The sequence below is a fragment of the Chamaea fasciata genome, unplaced genomic scaffold (assembly GCF_029207755.1).
Source record: "Chamaea fasciata isolate MVZ Bird 193981 ecotype frontalis unplaced genomic scaffold, bChaFas1.0.hap1 SCAF_2, whole genome shotgun sequence".
NCBI lineage: Eukaryota > Metazoa > Chordata > Aves > Passeriformes > Sylviidae > Chamaea > Chamaea fasciata.
This window is the reverse complement of record NW_027094087.1, coordinates 83,192,113-83,206,291: the sequence shown is the minus strand read 5'-3', so window position 1 is coordinate 83,206,291 and position 14,179 is coordinate 83,192,113. Positions and strand designations below refer to the sequence as shown.

At 40.2% G+C, this 14,179-nt stretch overlaps 1 protein-coding gene across 3 annotated transcripts in view; it reads right to left on the bottom strand.

Annotated features, from left to right (window-relative positions):
- The window catches only part of HERC2 (HECT and RLD domain containing E3 ubiquitin protein ligase 2), a 103,093-nt gene extending 91,240 nt beyond the window's left edge, over window positions 1–11,853 (bottom strand). For 2 of the 3 annotated variants that reach the window (XM_066176515.1, XM_066176517.1), the window contains exons 1-3: window positions 11,772–11,853; window positions 10,892–11,011; window positions 417–531 (exon numbers count right to left, since the gene is read on the bottom strand). In XM_066176515.1, the coding sequence (XP_066032612.1) occupies window positions 417–531; window positions 10,892–10,963 (187 nt within the window). In that variant the 5' untranslated portion in view covers window positions 10,964–11,011; window positions 11,772–11,853. The remainder of the gene's footprint in view (window positions 1–416; window positions 532–10,891; window positions 11,012–11,771) is intronic. The other variant, XM_066176516.1, reaches the window with a different exon arrangement.
- Between the last annotated feature and the right edge of the window lie 2,326 nt (window positions 11,854–14,179).

Sequence of the window (14,179 nt, the reverse complement as noted above, 5' to 3'; positions counted from 1 at the left end):
TTTTAAGCTGACCTTTCAGTTACTTTCTGAAGACTGTAAACAAAATTAGGAATAGCAGAATCAGCTTTATCCCATTCCTCAGTCCACTTCCTTTAAACAAAGGCTTCAGCTGTAAACACACCAAGCATACCAAACAAAAAGACACTGCCAAGCCTCTCTCAGAATAACATGCCTAGTTATGAAGTTAAATTTCACAAGGCTGGAACAGATTTAAGCCTTCATTTGGAGGCTTGGACATTACCTTTCTGTACACTTTTAAATACAATTGAAAGTAATTTCTTAATTCAAAACACTAACTCCTGCAAATTGTATAGATGATAAATGAAAGTTTAGCGACAATATGGAAGCTGAAGTCCATTTTCACCATCACAATGAAAGAAAAAATGAACAAACTGAAAGAAATTTAAAATTCATACCTTTTCTTGGAGGTAGTTCACCACTCTGCATTAATTCTGTTCCAGGATACACAATCTCTCCATCTTTTACCATTTCATTCCACAAGCCACATAGTCCATCTCGTGTAAAAGCAAGCTGTTAAAAATAATACATTATATATAATTACATACACTTTTCTCTCAAGGCAACTCAAGCTAACACTTAAAACACATCTGATTTTATACATCATCCCAGAAGAAAGAAAACACATGTACCATCTCACTGGAAATGAGACTCCATGTGTGTGGTAAGGACTTAATATTATCTTCAGAATCTCTGATTGTCTAGCTATGCTACTTTCAGGTTAAAAGTGCAAAATGGTAAATTTTAGATAGGTTCAAGTCCAGCAAAATTAACTTTTTTTTTTGAGACAAATTCTCATCAAAGCCATGGATTTGGCCACCTCAGAATTATCCATCCATTCCAAGATGACATCAGCTGGAGGGCAGGAGAGGGTGTGGGGTGTCCTTCTTCTGGTTCAGGAAAAGCTACTCAAAAAAAGTTAAGCTGCATAAAATCTCAAGACAGAGAAGCATACAGTCCCCTCGCCAACCAGCAACTGAAGAGCTGGGCATCTTAACCAGAATGATGACATCAAGGCACAGATTTGTAAATGAATTCAGCCAGTTCAATCTGGTCCTGCTGTGCAAAAGCATCTCTCACAAACCTGCTTCTTCTTTCCAACTGCTACAGTGCCTCCTCTCCCAGAAGAGAACCAGATTATGGAATGGATCAAGCCTAAAATCAGCTGCACTCAGAGGAAGATCAAAGGGCTGCCTCAGCCCAGGTCAGTTCCCAATACACTTTGTGTTCAAGAGGACAAATACTGGCAACAGAACATAGACTCTGCTAGCTAGAACCACTCACAAAAGCACTGGCTGTAACACAAGTCTCCTAATGATTTAGGAATTTGGATCTCCCTTGGAGAATCCTAATGACCAGGATAACTCCTCTTCTACGGATGTTGTTTTTTGCTTTATAAAATGCTGCAAAACAGGTAGCTACATCCCAAGTGAATTCCATAATAACTAGGCTGTAATTCACAACTGTATAGAGTAAGGGAGGAGGGCAGGACATGAAACTGAAAAACAGAATACTTTCTGCATACCAAAGTGGTGGAGTGGACCCCATTAAAAAAACACAAAAACAAAAAACAAACAAACAAAAAACCTCACCACCACAAAACCAAACAAACAAAAATTTTAAAACCCAGCACCTGCTGAAGGCTTATTCAGAAGCGTCTTTGTGTTATGTAACTAGCATTCAAATCCAAAGTGTTTTAGCTGAGAAGTAATACAAAGATGTGGCTTTCAACAACTGCCATAAAATATTTACCACTATAGAGAAGTCCACTTGTCTGGAGGAAATAGCTCCAAATAAAATACATGGTAATGATTAAGGATTACAGGTTTTAGAAGACACACCCACCAGCAGGGAAGACATTTGTTGATGCAGCTCATCACAGTTAACACCAGTTGAAAGAAAAGTTGCATGCTTTCACACCACTGTAACACACTAAATGACCATAGTAATTCCTTGACTTCATATTGCATACTTCAGAAATCCACTCCAACACGTATTAATGATTTCAGTAATTCTTCTTTCAGCATAAAATATGAGTTGACATATTGTATATGTCTGTCACTTACTATTGCCTGATCAGGGCAGAATCATGTAGTGTGAGCTAGACATTATTCATCTTACCTGTGATGTATCAATTGTACAGCACCAGAATCAAACTCTGACCATGCTCTACTGAAAAGTACAGTCCCTATTCTCCAGTGTTAAACAGCACAAAGAGCTTTTGGAAATATTTGTGTTTCACTAAGAACTTTACATCTGGCTTCATTTTTTAAAAATTTGAATAATCTGAAGTTGCATTTCAACAATGAAAAAAATCATTCGCCATTCACCGTTTTTCTTGATTGTTCCCAGTCTATGAATATTTTACAAGTGCTGTGCACTTTTTCCTTCTTTAGATGTGGTCATATACTTTAGTGGGACACCTAGGGAATATACTTTTCATAGGTTTTTTTCTTGTGTAAAATAGCAAAACAGCTGTTTCACTGATTTTGGTTCATATAGTGGTGATAGATTTTTTTTTTTAACTTTCACCTGTTAAATGCTAACCTATGGTAAATGACAAACTTGAAAAAATGCAAGTGGGGCAACCCTCCAGATGGGTTGCATAATAAATTACAGTTTTCAAAAATTAAAGATCTTTCTCTAATAAACTGTCTTCTCACACATTTCTTTTACATTCACACATTTTACTTCACATTCTCAGAACACCTTGGTATGGAAAATTATTCTCACAGCCCATAGAATGTAAATGTCTCCAGGTTTCAAATGCCAGATTCTTCATAATGTAGCACTGTTCTTTTTCAGAAAACTTACTTATTACTTTTGAAAGCATTCATATACAGCAGAATCAGGAACTGTTTTCTCCACTTCAACCTCTAATCCTTTTACATGGCACAAAGTTCACTCAACTCCTTCATGCAACTAAAAACTGAAAAAGTAAACAAAATTTCTTTGGCCTTGGGTTTGGTTCAAAGTCTTATCAAAGTAATTTTCTGGTTATGTTGCAAAAAGATAGAGGAACCACCAAGACTACAGGTCACAGAGTTCCAGCTCCTTCTCCAAATACTGTAAGCAGCCCTCAGATAAACAATTTTGCCTATTACTCATGTTGTAGTTGACATTTTGTCAGCAGTAGCTGTGTTGGGGGAAGGGAAAAAGGAGACAAGTTTAAAGTAAAGAAACACTGGACTGGCTTTACAGCAATAATTAAAGAAACCAACCAAATGGATAATTAAGAAACAGTATTTGCAACCAATTCATGTGTCATAACAGAGGGTAACTTAACTTCAGCTGTAATGAAATGACTATTAATCTACTCAACATTCAGCAGCTATCTAGTATTTGCTATATATATTAGCCAAAAGTGAAAGAAAAGTCTGAGTTTTTAAGCAAGAAATTATTTAAGCAATTTTATTTTCACTATCTCAAAATTACATAATCACAATAGAAAATTTACAGCTCCCTTAAGAGAAGTATTTCTTTTAGCCAACAGAAATGGGGAGGAGTAGTTGATACAAAGGAGGGTCATGCTGACAAGCTGGAGAAATGGGTTGACAGAAACCTCATGAAGTTAAACAAGAAGTGCAAAGTCCTACAGCTGGGGAGGAACAGCCTCAAGCATCAGCATAGGTCCAGTGCTGGGCTGAGTGTAAGAGACATGGACAAAAAGGAGAGAGCCCAGCAAAAAGCATAAAAATTATTAAGGGATTAGAACACCTTTTTTATGAGGAAAGGCAGAAAGAAAGGGCTTGGGAGGGAAGCTAATCTGCAGATATCTGTATCTATATATGTATAAAATCTGAAGGGAAGGTATAAAAAAAAAGATGGATCCACACTTTGCTCAGTGGTACCCAGTGACAGGATCAGAGGGAGTGAGTGTAAACTGAAACACAGGAGCTTCCCTCTGACCACCAGGAAACACACTTCCTCTGTGAGAGAGTGACCAAGCACTGGCACAAGGTGCCCAGAGAGGCTGTAGATTCCCAATTCTTGGAGATACTCAGAAGACATCCAAACACAAACCTAGGCACTGGACTCTAGGTAGCCCTGCTTGAACAGGGGAGTTGAACCAGATGACCTCCAGAGGTCCCTTCCAATTTCAAACATTTGTGACCCAGTGAAACTTGCAGCTGAAGATAATACTCATTTGTGTGGCAGAAAAGTCAAGTGTCTGCTTTAACTGCCCAGTTCTGCATTTTTTTATTCCTACAGTATTTTATGACTTTCTTCCTTTGCTCCCACCAATACCTCTCATATTCACTCATTCATAAAGAATCTATCAACACATCTCAGAGTTCAAACTAGAAAACTAAAAAAAAAAAAAAAGTACTTCTCCCACTAAATTATTTGAAGAATGTTCACAAGGCAATTTGTGGTACAGTGCAAGAGAAGAAAATCACACTTGGTGTCTTCATTGTTCCTGACATACTGGAGTTCCAAACACAAGAGCAGCTACTCGTGTTTTGTGAAGTCTCTCTCACTAGATTGCTTGATTGATATGAACATCTTTCCCTCTAATAATTTAGTAACTTCATTTGCAAGTGTTAAAAGGGATGAAACTAAACTCGATAAACAAATTAGGAATGCTTTCACTGAACTTTTGCAACTGACAACAGTACCAGCGATGTACTCTCTGTGAATCTCCTGCTCAAGGCCCTGCTCGCCCCACCACTGACATGCTTCCTTCCAAAGACTAGGACAACAGCAGCTCTATATTCCATTACTACCATCCACTGCCTTGCAACTTTGGCCCATGTTCTTAATCCTCCTACTCACTCCCTATGCTAAAAATCTCCTTTGTCCTTTCCCATGACATCTACTGACCTCCTCTCAACCCCCATCTCCTACGCATCTCACCTTCAGAAACCCCAAGCCTCTTCCATGATTTGTCACACTTTCTCATCCCCAGATCATGTCTCGATCCCTGCACTTGAAAGCCATGTATCTCAACAAATCCATACTTCCCACGCAGACCTAAGGCTCAGTCTTGCTCACTTATCCCAAACTAAAAACGCAAAGGCCTAAGGAGACTTTGAAGTGAACTTCTACTATAAACTGGGCTGCCTCCACTCTAATCTTTTGCTAATCTTATCCCTGCAGTAGAACTGTAATTTATTCTGTCTGGTACAACATCTGATTATGTTCAAGGGGTATCTAGTTTTGTTACTGACATAGGCTGCTGCCAACCTCCAACAGGGCTGGCAGTGAAATACCCATCCATCCCATCAACTCTAGACAATAACACACTGGCGTTAACATTTCCTTCCATTTCAAGAAAATTAAATCTTGCAACCATAACTGGGTAAGCTCCTGAGAATCCTCAAAGCCCTGAAACGATTTTGCTTTCAGTAAGTTATTTTAAGAGGAAAAAGCAATTCTGATTTTGTTTTGAAGTCAGCTTTTTTAATTAGACAAACTCTATGTAGTATGTTAGATTATGTTCTCAATGCGGTTTCATAAACTTCCCTGCAGAAAGCATAGAAGCCTTCATAAAAGTTAACTTGAACTCAAGAAAAATGAAGCCAGGAAAATAAAATGACATAAAAGGACAAAGATTGACTCAGGATTCTTCATTATATAGTTGCACTGGAAGTTTAAGAAATTGACTTCATAACCACAGAACATCAATATGGATTTAAAATATAAGCTACTTAAATAATCTTCACCTCAGAACTGTCAAGGGTAGTGAAGAATCTGTTCTTCTATTCACTTATTTTTGCATTAGCCACTGGCCATATTTTAAAGACTACATGAAAAAACTTTTCTTGTTAGAAAAATATTTAAGCGAAAAACATTTTCAGCCCAGTAGTAGGGAAGAAAATCACAGAACAATAAGTCCTTTCCTAACTCTCTCTTTTGTTTTTGCTTTTTTGAATCCATTCAATTTGTGTTTCCTTTTTCATTGTTGTGTTAGTATTTTGTCCTAGCTTCCTTCCTTCCCTGCTGAACGAAGCATGCCCTGAAACCACAGCTGCTTATCACACCTATGCAGAGCACAGTGCAACATCACCAGACCTAAACACAGGGCTCAAAAGCTTGGACAGCGAAGTCAAAAAAATTCAGCAGCCCCACGTTACTTCACCAGATATGGGGTTAAACTAGAAATGTCCCCATAATAGCAGGATGCTGATCTTCCACTTGCTGGAAAAGGTACCAGTTAATAGTCACACACAAAGAAATATTATGCAAATACCCTCAAACCTAGAAACTATGCAGCTGAAGAATAGCTCTGCCTGAGCCCAAATATTTGAACCAATGTGTTAAATCTAGTTTCTCTAACCTATCACACCACATATAGTGTTTGTCCCTCCATCTGGAAATCACTTATTTCGGAGAGACAGCATTACTTCATTTTTAAAATAACTTTTAGAAATTGCTATTGCAAAGTTCACTTCCTTTAAATACAAAGGAGTCCTCATTTGCAGTTTGCTGCAAGAACTTCCAAAAAAGCCCTTCATTTTTTCATCAGAAAACCAAAACAAAGATTAACAATAAAAGCAATAAAATAGAGAAGGCAACTTTCACCAACTTCGTGCTTTTAATAGCCAAGACATCATTTCTCCACATAATCTTCTCAAAAGTAAAGACACTGATCTAAATGTTGGAAGAATGAGATTTTCAAGAAAATCAAAATGACAAATATAACTTTGAAGTAAGGGTGAAAAGATTTCCAACCAAAGCAACTCTTAAAGGTCGCTATTTCATTAAAAAAAACTCATTTTCATCTCTGTGGCAAAAGATAATGACAGAAATAGCCTGCCAACCATGAACTCAATGAAAACTGATGAAAATGCCTCATATTCCTCTTGCAGACAACTCTTGCACCTTGACTGTTGCCTAAAGTTTTTCTCCACACTACAGGAAAATGAAAGTTTTTCCTTCTAACTCCTGCTATTAAGCACAACAGCTCTCCACAGGATCCAGAATAAGCAGCCTAATTAAACTCCATTTGAACACACACACATGCATCCCATTAGCTCACAGCAATTCTAGTTTTTAGTTATTCATCCATCACTAATTAAAGGTCTCTGCATAAGATTCTAATTTAGTTGTACAGTACATCTATTTAATCAGAATTATTTTAAGCACAGTTTGATTCCATAAACTGGGTACCCAGGTTTAAGTAAACAATTTTAATCTTCTCTTTTCATGAAAAAGGATGTCTTTCTTAGGAATAGTCATTGAAATACAATCTCCCATTACACACAGTGTTTGCTATAAATGGGATGGCTTCTATAAATGTGAAAGTAATAGTCATCAATAGGTAGGTGTTTGCAATGTATTAATTCAACTCTAAAAAATAACTTAGAAATTGAAATAATACATTAACTTTTCAAGGGACTGCATTAAGAATGACACATGAAAAAGCAGCCTGCACTAAAATCCACCTATTTCATAACTTCATAGGACTATTTGATTAATGGTGACGTTATACACACCCTATTGACATGTCATAGGGGAACATACTACATATTGTATACTCATGTTCTCATATTCAGCTGAACTACCCTGAATTTTCAGCTGCTGTAACAGTTCATTTTTTCAGATAACACAGAGTATCTTATTTTGCTCCACCAGGAAATTTAGATTTTCTTTAAGTAAAATTAATGTTTCTGAGCACTTCAAAATTACACTAGCAGCCATAAATCATACAAATAATTACAAAGTTTGTAAAAAGACATGGAGCAGTTACAGGTTGCATTTGGATCGCTGTAGAGCACTTTGGCTTAATAAAATAGTATTGTTCAGTTTCAGAAAAAATAATGTAAGCAAAAAACATTGTGAAGATACAGTTCCATTAACGTTTCACACCACGTCAGGTAATCTCACAGGCCAGAGGCTCACTGCTACTACAAAAGGACTTGTGCCTTTGATATTCACTTAGGAACAGTAATAACATGCTACATCACACTGCTTTTGTCTCACAGCAGTAACATCCCAAAACTGAGTAAGTACATTTAAATTTGGCCTGGACAACAGCGATGCACACAGGTGATTAAACACAAGCCATGCTCCAATCCACTTGTGTCATTCTTTTCTTATTGTATTAATATCACGATATAATACTTATTAATGCAAAAAGTACTAGAATACTGCGTATTACATTATTCATGCAACATCATCTTGAGCTAAAACAAAAAAAATGATTATTTTCAGACAGATTTCATTGGCTTAATCTACAATAACTGCCAGTTATCAAGTCTTAAGAACAAACTCTCTGACAAAAGGAAAAAAGTAAAAAAAATGTACTTTAGAGACTACTAGGCCACCAAAGGAAACCAATTTAATTCCAATCCTAGCTATACACCCCAAGTTTTGCAGCAGCAGAATTTATTTTAAAAACTAATCAGTCTCTGTATGTCTCCTAAGGTAATTCCGCAGAATAATTGTGTTTCCCCAAGGACTGTCACCTATTCAATCTTGAACTATTGTACACTGAGAAGTTAAAAAGGTAGCTGTAAAATGAAGAGTTCCAGGGTCCAATTCCAAACAATTTGTAGTCATCCTAATCCCTTCACATAAATTTAGTGCATCTTCTTCAACCCTCTCATAGAACTGTGTTCACCATTTCAATTCCTGCTGACAGTCTCTTGAACATCAATAGGGCTCTTCTACAGTTGAGCCAGTAAAAACATGCACAGTAAGAAATCTACATAATCAGTACACATAGAACTTAAAGGATTAAGACACAGGATTAATACCTATTAAAAAAATAACCACACACAGCCAGGTCATGCTTGTCAACCAGTAGCTAAAATAACCATTCATGTATTAAAAAATTCTCCAGAGCAAAAATCCCCTTTCCTTCACAGAAGACATGTGCCATTTAATACATTAAAAGATGCTACTCAAGATTCACATGCTCAATTTTTCAAAATACTGAACACACGCATTCAATTAAGAGTTCTGTGATGAGGACCTGTGTAATACCAAAAACAGGTAACCTAATAAGAAAATTATATTATACCCAGGAGACCTGGCTTGTCTTCAGATTCCAGAGAAGTGATGTTTGCGTCCAGCAGATCACAAATCATTACTGTTCTCTTATTTCATTATTCTCATTATTTTGACTACAGCTTGATTGAAAGAAAAAAAAAAAAAGAAAAAGGAGCACTCTGCAATTAGAGTCTAACTTACTATTACTCATAAAGAACTCATTTAAGTAAGAGCATTTATTCATAGAAACATGCTGTAAATGAAGATTTTTATTATTAAAAGGAATTCTTGTAACACATTAACTGAACAACAGTCTCATACACCACAAATATTTCATTGCATTTATACACACAACTGAAAACAACCCTTAAAACTTTAGATGACAATTGAAACCCTCCTAACAAGAGTTTAAATAAATAGGGAAAAAAAAGGATATAGAAAAAAGGCACTACAAAAAAGGAAAAATCTGATAAATCACATGAACAGTCACATTTTTCATCCCATATAAAACAGAAGAAAAAAAAAGGCAATGTCATAGTCAGCAGGTGTTACAAACAAAGGTTGCCACTTTTTCAGATAAATCTTCCTGTATTCAACAATCATTGAAGCAATATACTTGTAATCTAAAAGCCACCCTTCTGGAAACATAAAAATATTTCCTTATTTCTTAATATGCTTATGTCCAAAATGTTGTGTAGCACCTTTATTTACTACATTAAAGAAAACATCTGGCTTTAGATTGAAACTTTTACTTTGGTAGGAACAAAAGATGAAAAGAGAATTAATCTAGCCAAATCAAGAGCAAGCCCTGTCATTTCATAGCATTTACATTCAAGATCTACTGAATAATGGAACCTCTTAGGCTATATCTGTCACTTCTGATTCCAATTTATCTTGTTTGATGTAAAATACTGGAGAAAGGCTGCTTTCGAATCACAACTGCATAGGGGAAAATCCTTGTCTAATCATAAGAACAACTCAACTCAAGCATGTAGACTATCAGCAGGTAATCTGGGATAAAGTCACAACGACAGAATTTTTAAGAGTTTTTCAGCAGCACTATTAGTAACAGTAACAAAAGAATAACACCAGTTGGCCCATCCCAAAAAGAATGTTACAGTTTTAAGCTGAAACCTGGAAAGGCTATTCAAAGTAAGGGATCTATATGCAACATCTGGGTACAGGAAGGCAAAGAGACAAAGGAGACAAGGACTTAATCCAGTGACTCATTTCATCTAAAACAAACATAACTGATCCAAACTGCTCTATTTTCTCTATATTTTCCACTTAACCCTAAAACCTGAATTGGGAAAACATGTTAGTATCCTCCTCCTATCACACAACTTTGCTAAATGAAATCTTCTAAGACAAAAGAAAACTTTCACCAAATACTGGCATATTTCAATGAAGATCGCTTCCATTTCAACCTTGTACCTTTGACAAAAAATTAACTCACTTCAAAAAGGACAAAATTTAAAGGAACCCTTTACCCTAACGCAAACAACTACAGCAAAATCTAATTTAAACTCTTCAAACTATAAATTACATTTCCATCGCCTTTTGCTTCAGTTCTCCTGTGCACTGAAACTGTCAGCTCATATGCAGGCAAGACATTTAGCAACAGCCTAAATAAGAATTTATAGTTCTAGCAGAAATGCCACATACTCTGCTATGGGCTTTGGCACTCAGCAAAGATAACATACATATGTAGCCCAGCACTTTTCAAAGCAGAAGGGACTGGACTGAAAACGCAGATCTATTCTGAGCTCAAAATAACCTAGCGTTTCTTCAAAACCACTAATAAATCAGCATACTTGGGAAAACATATGCATTATCTCAAGAGCTGCAGTCTTCTACTTATCAACTTTTTGGACTAAAAGCATCCTTGATCAGCACCTGAAAGGTCACAACGCAATATGACCATCAAACTCCTTACCTGCAAGTCTGTCTTCAACCATTTGGAGTCAAACCTTGCTTGAGCAGACAGACAAAAAGAATCAGAAGACATGTTTCCTTCTTCAGCCTTCTCTCCAGGCTGGCTGAGCAGCCCAACCTGCTACAGAATGAGCGGAGGGGAAAAAAAAATTAAAAAAGACAATCTAGCACATGAAGTAAACCACACAAGGTTATTTTTGTTCAGGCTAGGACGGCTTCCACTCGATCTTTAAAAATGTATCACGAAGAAGGAGCTCCCTCGTTCACATCCCCTGAATTCGCACGGGGAGAGGAACACGCAATAGGAATACTACCTGAACCTAGGAAAAAACCTCCACATCCCTTCCCCATCACACCCGCGTGAAGGAAGCCTCCCTTCTGCTGCACTGAGCCACACCAAAGGCCTGAACGCTGCCCCTCAGCCCCGTAAGTGGTGCATGAAATAAATAATTGATCGCAGATTACGCAAGCCGCAGGCCAACATAAAGCGATTATCAGGGTCACCCGCACCCCCTCCTCCCGGCGGCGGCCGAGGCCGGGGGCTCCCCCTCTCCCGGGAGCATCCCACCCCCGCGCTCACGTCCCGCTGTCACCGCCCCTGACGGCCGCCAGCCGCGGCTCTCACCCGCCCCGGGGACAGGGCGGGGGGCGCGGGCAGCGGGGCGGGAGGCGCGGGCAGAGCCCCGCCCGGGCAGGGGTCGCCGCACACGGCGCGGGGGCCGTCCCTGCCCTGCCTCCCCCTCCCGCGGGGCTCCCGGGATGCGGAGCGGAGGCCGCGCTCCCCCCGCCGCCTGCCCGCCCACCACCGCTCCACGGCGCTCCCGCCCCTGCCTCCCCGCTCCCCCCGAGCCCGACGGGGCTGTCGGGGCTCTCACACTCACCGGGCAGCCGCGGCAGCGACGGCGGCGCCTCCGGCTCTCGCTCCACCGCCGCCCGCTCGGCCCCGGGTAATCCTCGCCCCTCCTTCCCTCGCCCGCCCACCCCCCACCCCTCCGCCGGCGGAGCCGCTCGGCGATCCCTCCCTCGCTCCTCCGCTACTGGAGACGGGGAAAGCTCGGCCCCCCCGTACATAATTGGGAGCTCTCTGCCAATCGGGAGAGCGGCGGGAGGCGGGACATCCTGTCCCGCAGCGGGGCGGGGAGCGGCGCGGGGCGGCGGGCGGAGCCGCGCTGCTGCTAACGGAGATCCGGGCGTCCCTACCGCCGGCGTGCCGAGATTAAAAAAAAAAAAAAAGGTTGTGTAAGGCATTGAGGGGCCATCTGCAAACTGTGCTGTTGATTTCTAAAAAAAAAAAAGTGGCTTTTGAACGTTTCAGACGAGAAAGGTTTGTAACGAGTAGCTCGGAGGCAGAGTCGCAGTGGGTAAGGTTGGAAGGGACCGCACTGGGGCGTCTGGTCCAGCCTCCCCGCTCAAGCCGGGTCATCCTAGAGCACGCGGCACAGGATTGTGTCTCTCTCTGGAGACAGTCAGAACCCACCTCCCTGGGTTCCTGTGTAACCTGCTCTAGGTGGCCCTGCCTTGGCAGAGGTGTTGGACTGGATGACCTCCAAAGTCTTTGCCAACCCTAATAATACTGTGACCCTGATTCTGTGTCCTGATGCTTCCTGGCTATCTCCAATGAGGGGGACTCCACAACACAATCTGTTCCAGTGCAAGGTCATCCACACAGTAAAGAAACTCTTATTCAGGTGAAGCTTCCTGTGCATCAGTTTCTGCCCATTGCTGGTCTTGTAAGTAAAGACCATTGCGAAGAAGACATCAGTAACTCTGCCTCCTCTGCATCTTCAATAACCAGGGAAGGAACAGAGGCTCGGAACAGTAAAGTGATGCCACTACACGTGGAGGAATAAGGGTGCTGGGGAATAACATGTGAACTTGCTAATGGAAAGCAATGACAGGACACTGGAAGCAAATGCTGACTGATCCCTCAAGGGAGAAACTGCTCTGGGGCAAATACTCATCCTTCAGCACAAGTTTGTTGGGGATATATATTAGTAGTTTGAAATTCAAATTAACCAAAAGTCAAGTCTCTCACAATACTTAGACTCCTGTTCCCTGGCAGCTAAGGAATTAGGAATGTAGAGCAAGACTTGGCAGATGGGACTATTATTGGCTTTGGCCAACATGAAGCCACAGTCTGAATGTCAATGAAATGCTAACAGAACTGAGACCATTTGCTGGCATTTAGACAAAGGTACACAACATTTAGTTGTTGTTATGTAAGAAGCATTGTAATAAAACAGGGAATATGATCCTCTAGGCTTCATTTTCAAAGTAAAAATGCAACTGTGACCTAACTGATTAGCCTGTCATTTATCACAGACCTTTCTTGGATCAAGATGTAGTAGGCACTTGAAGGAAAATACTCTACAAAATTTCTGAAATACTTTACTCTTGTCTTACCTGTCAGACTGAAAATGTAAGAAAGTAGTCATATTGACATAATCCAGATAGGGATAAAAAGTGCTTTGAAATGTAAGGATTAAGGGACAAACAAATAAAGCAGATGTTTTCATGGGAGTCTAATATAGGTCACCCGTCAGGATGACAACACTGCTGAATTATTCTTTAAGGAACTAAGGGAACACCTCTAAATCAACCACCCTTGTCCTTATGGGGGACTTCAACTTGCGAGATGTTACATGGGAATACTGCACAGGTGGTACAAACAGGTCCAGAAGATTCCTAAAACACCCAGATGATAACTTAATGCAGGTGTTAAGGCAGCTGACTAGGAAAGGTGCCCTCCTTGACTTTTTAGTTCGTTAATTGAGAGGGTGTCATGAGTGAAGGGGTGATTGGTGGCTGTCTTGGCCACAGCAATCCCAAAGCAACCCAGTTTAAATTCTCTTTTGGCAGGAGGAAACGTGCCTTCAAAACTTTACCTCTGGATATGAGGAGAGCAGACTTCAGGCTGCTCAGTCAGGGAGCTAGTTAGGAAGGTCCCCTGTGAAAATGCTTTTGAAGGTGCCGGCATCCATCATTTTCAAGATTTTCAAGAAGGGCAAGAGGGATGGCCCTGGTAACTACAGGCCCATCATTGCAATGCCTGTGCATCATTCAGCAGGATAAACCCATGCAATGGGTGAGCAACTGTCTCATGGGTCAGACACAAAGGGTAATAGTGTAAGTGGGGTTCCATCAGGCTGGTGACCTGTCACAGGAGGAGTTTGGCAGGGCTCCATTTTAGGGCCAGTGCTCTTCAATATCTTCATAAATGACTTTTACCAAGTAAGTTTGCCAGTGATATTAAATTGGCAGGAGTTGTTGACTCCCCCAAAGACACAGA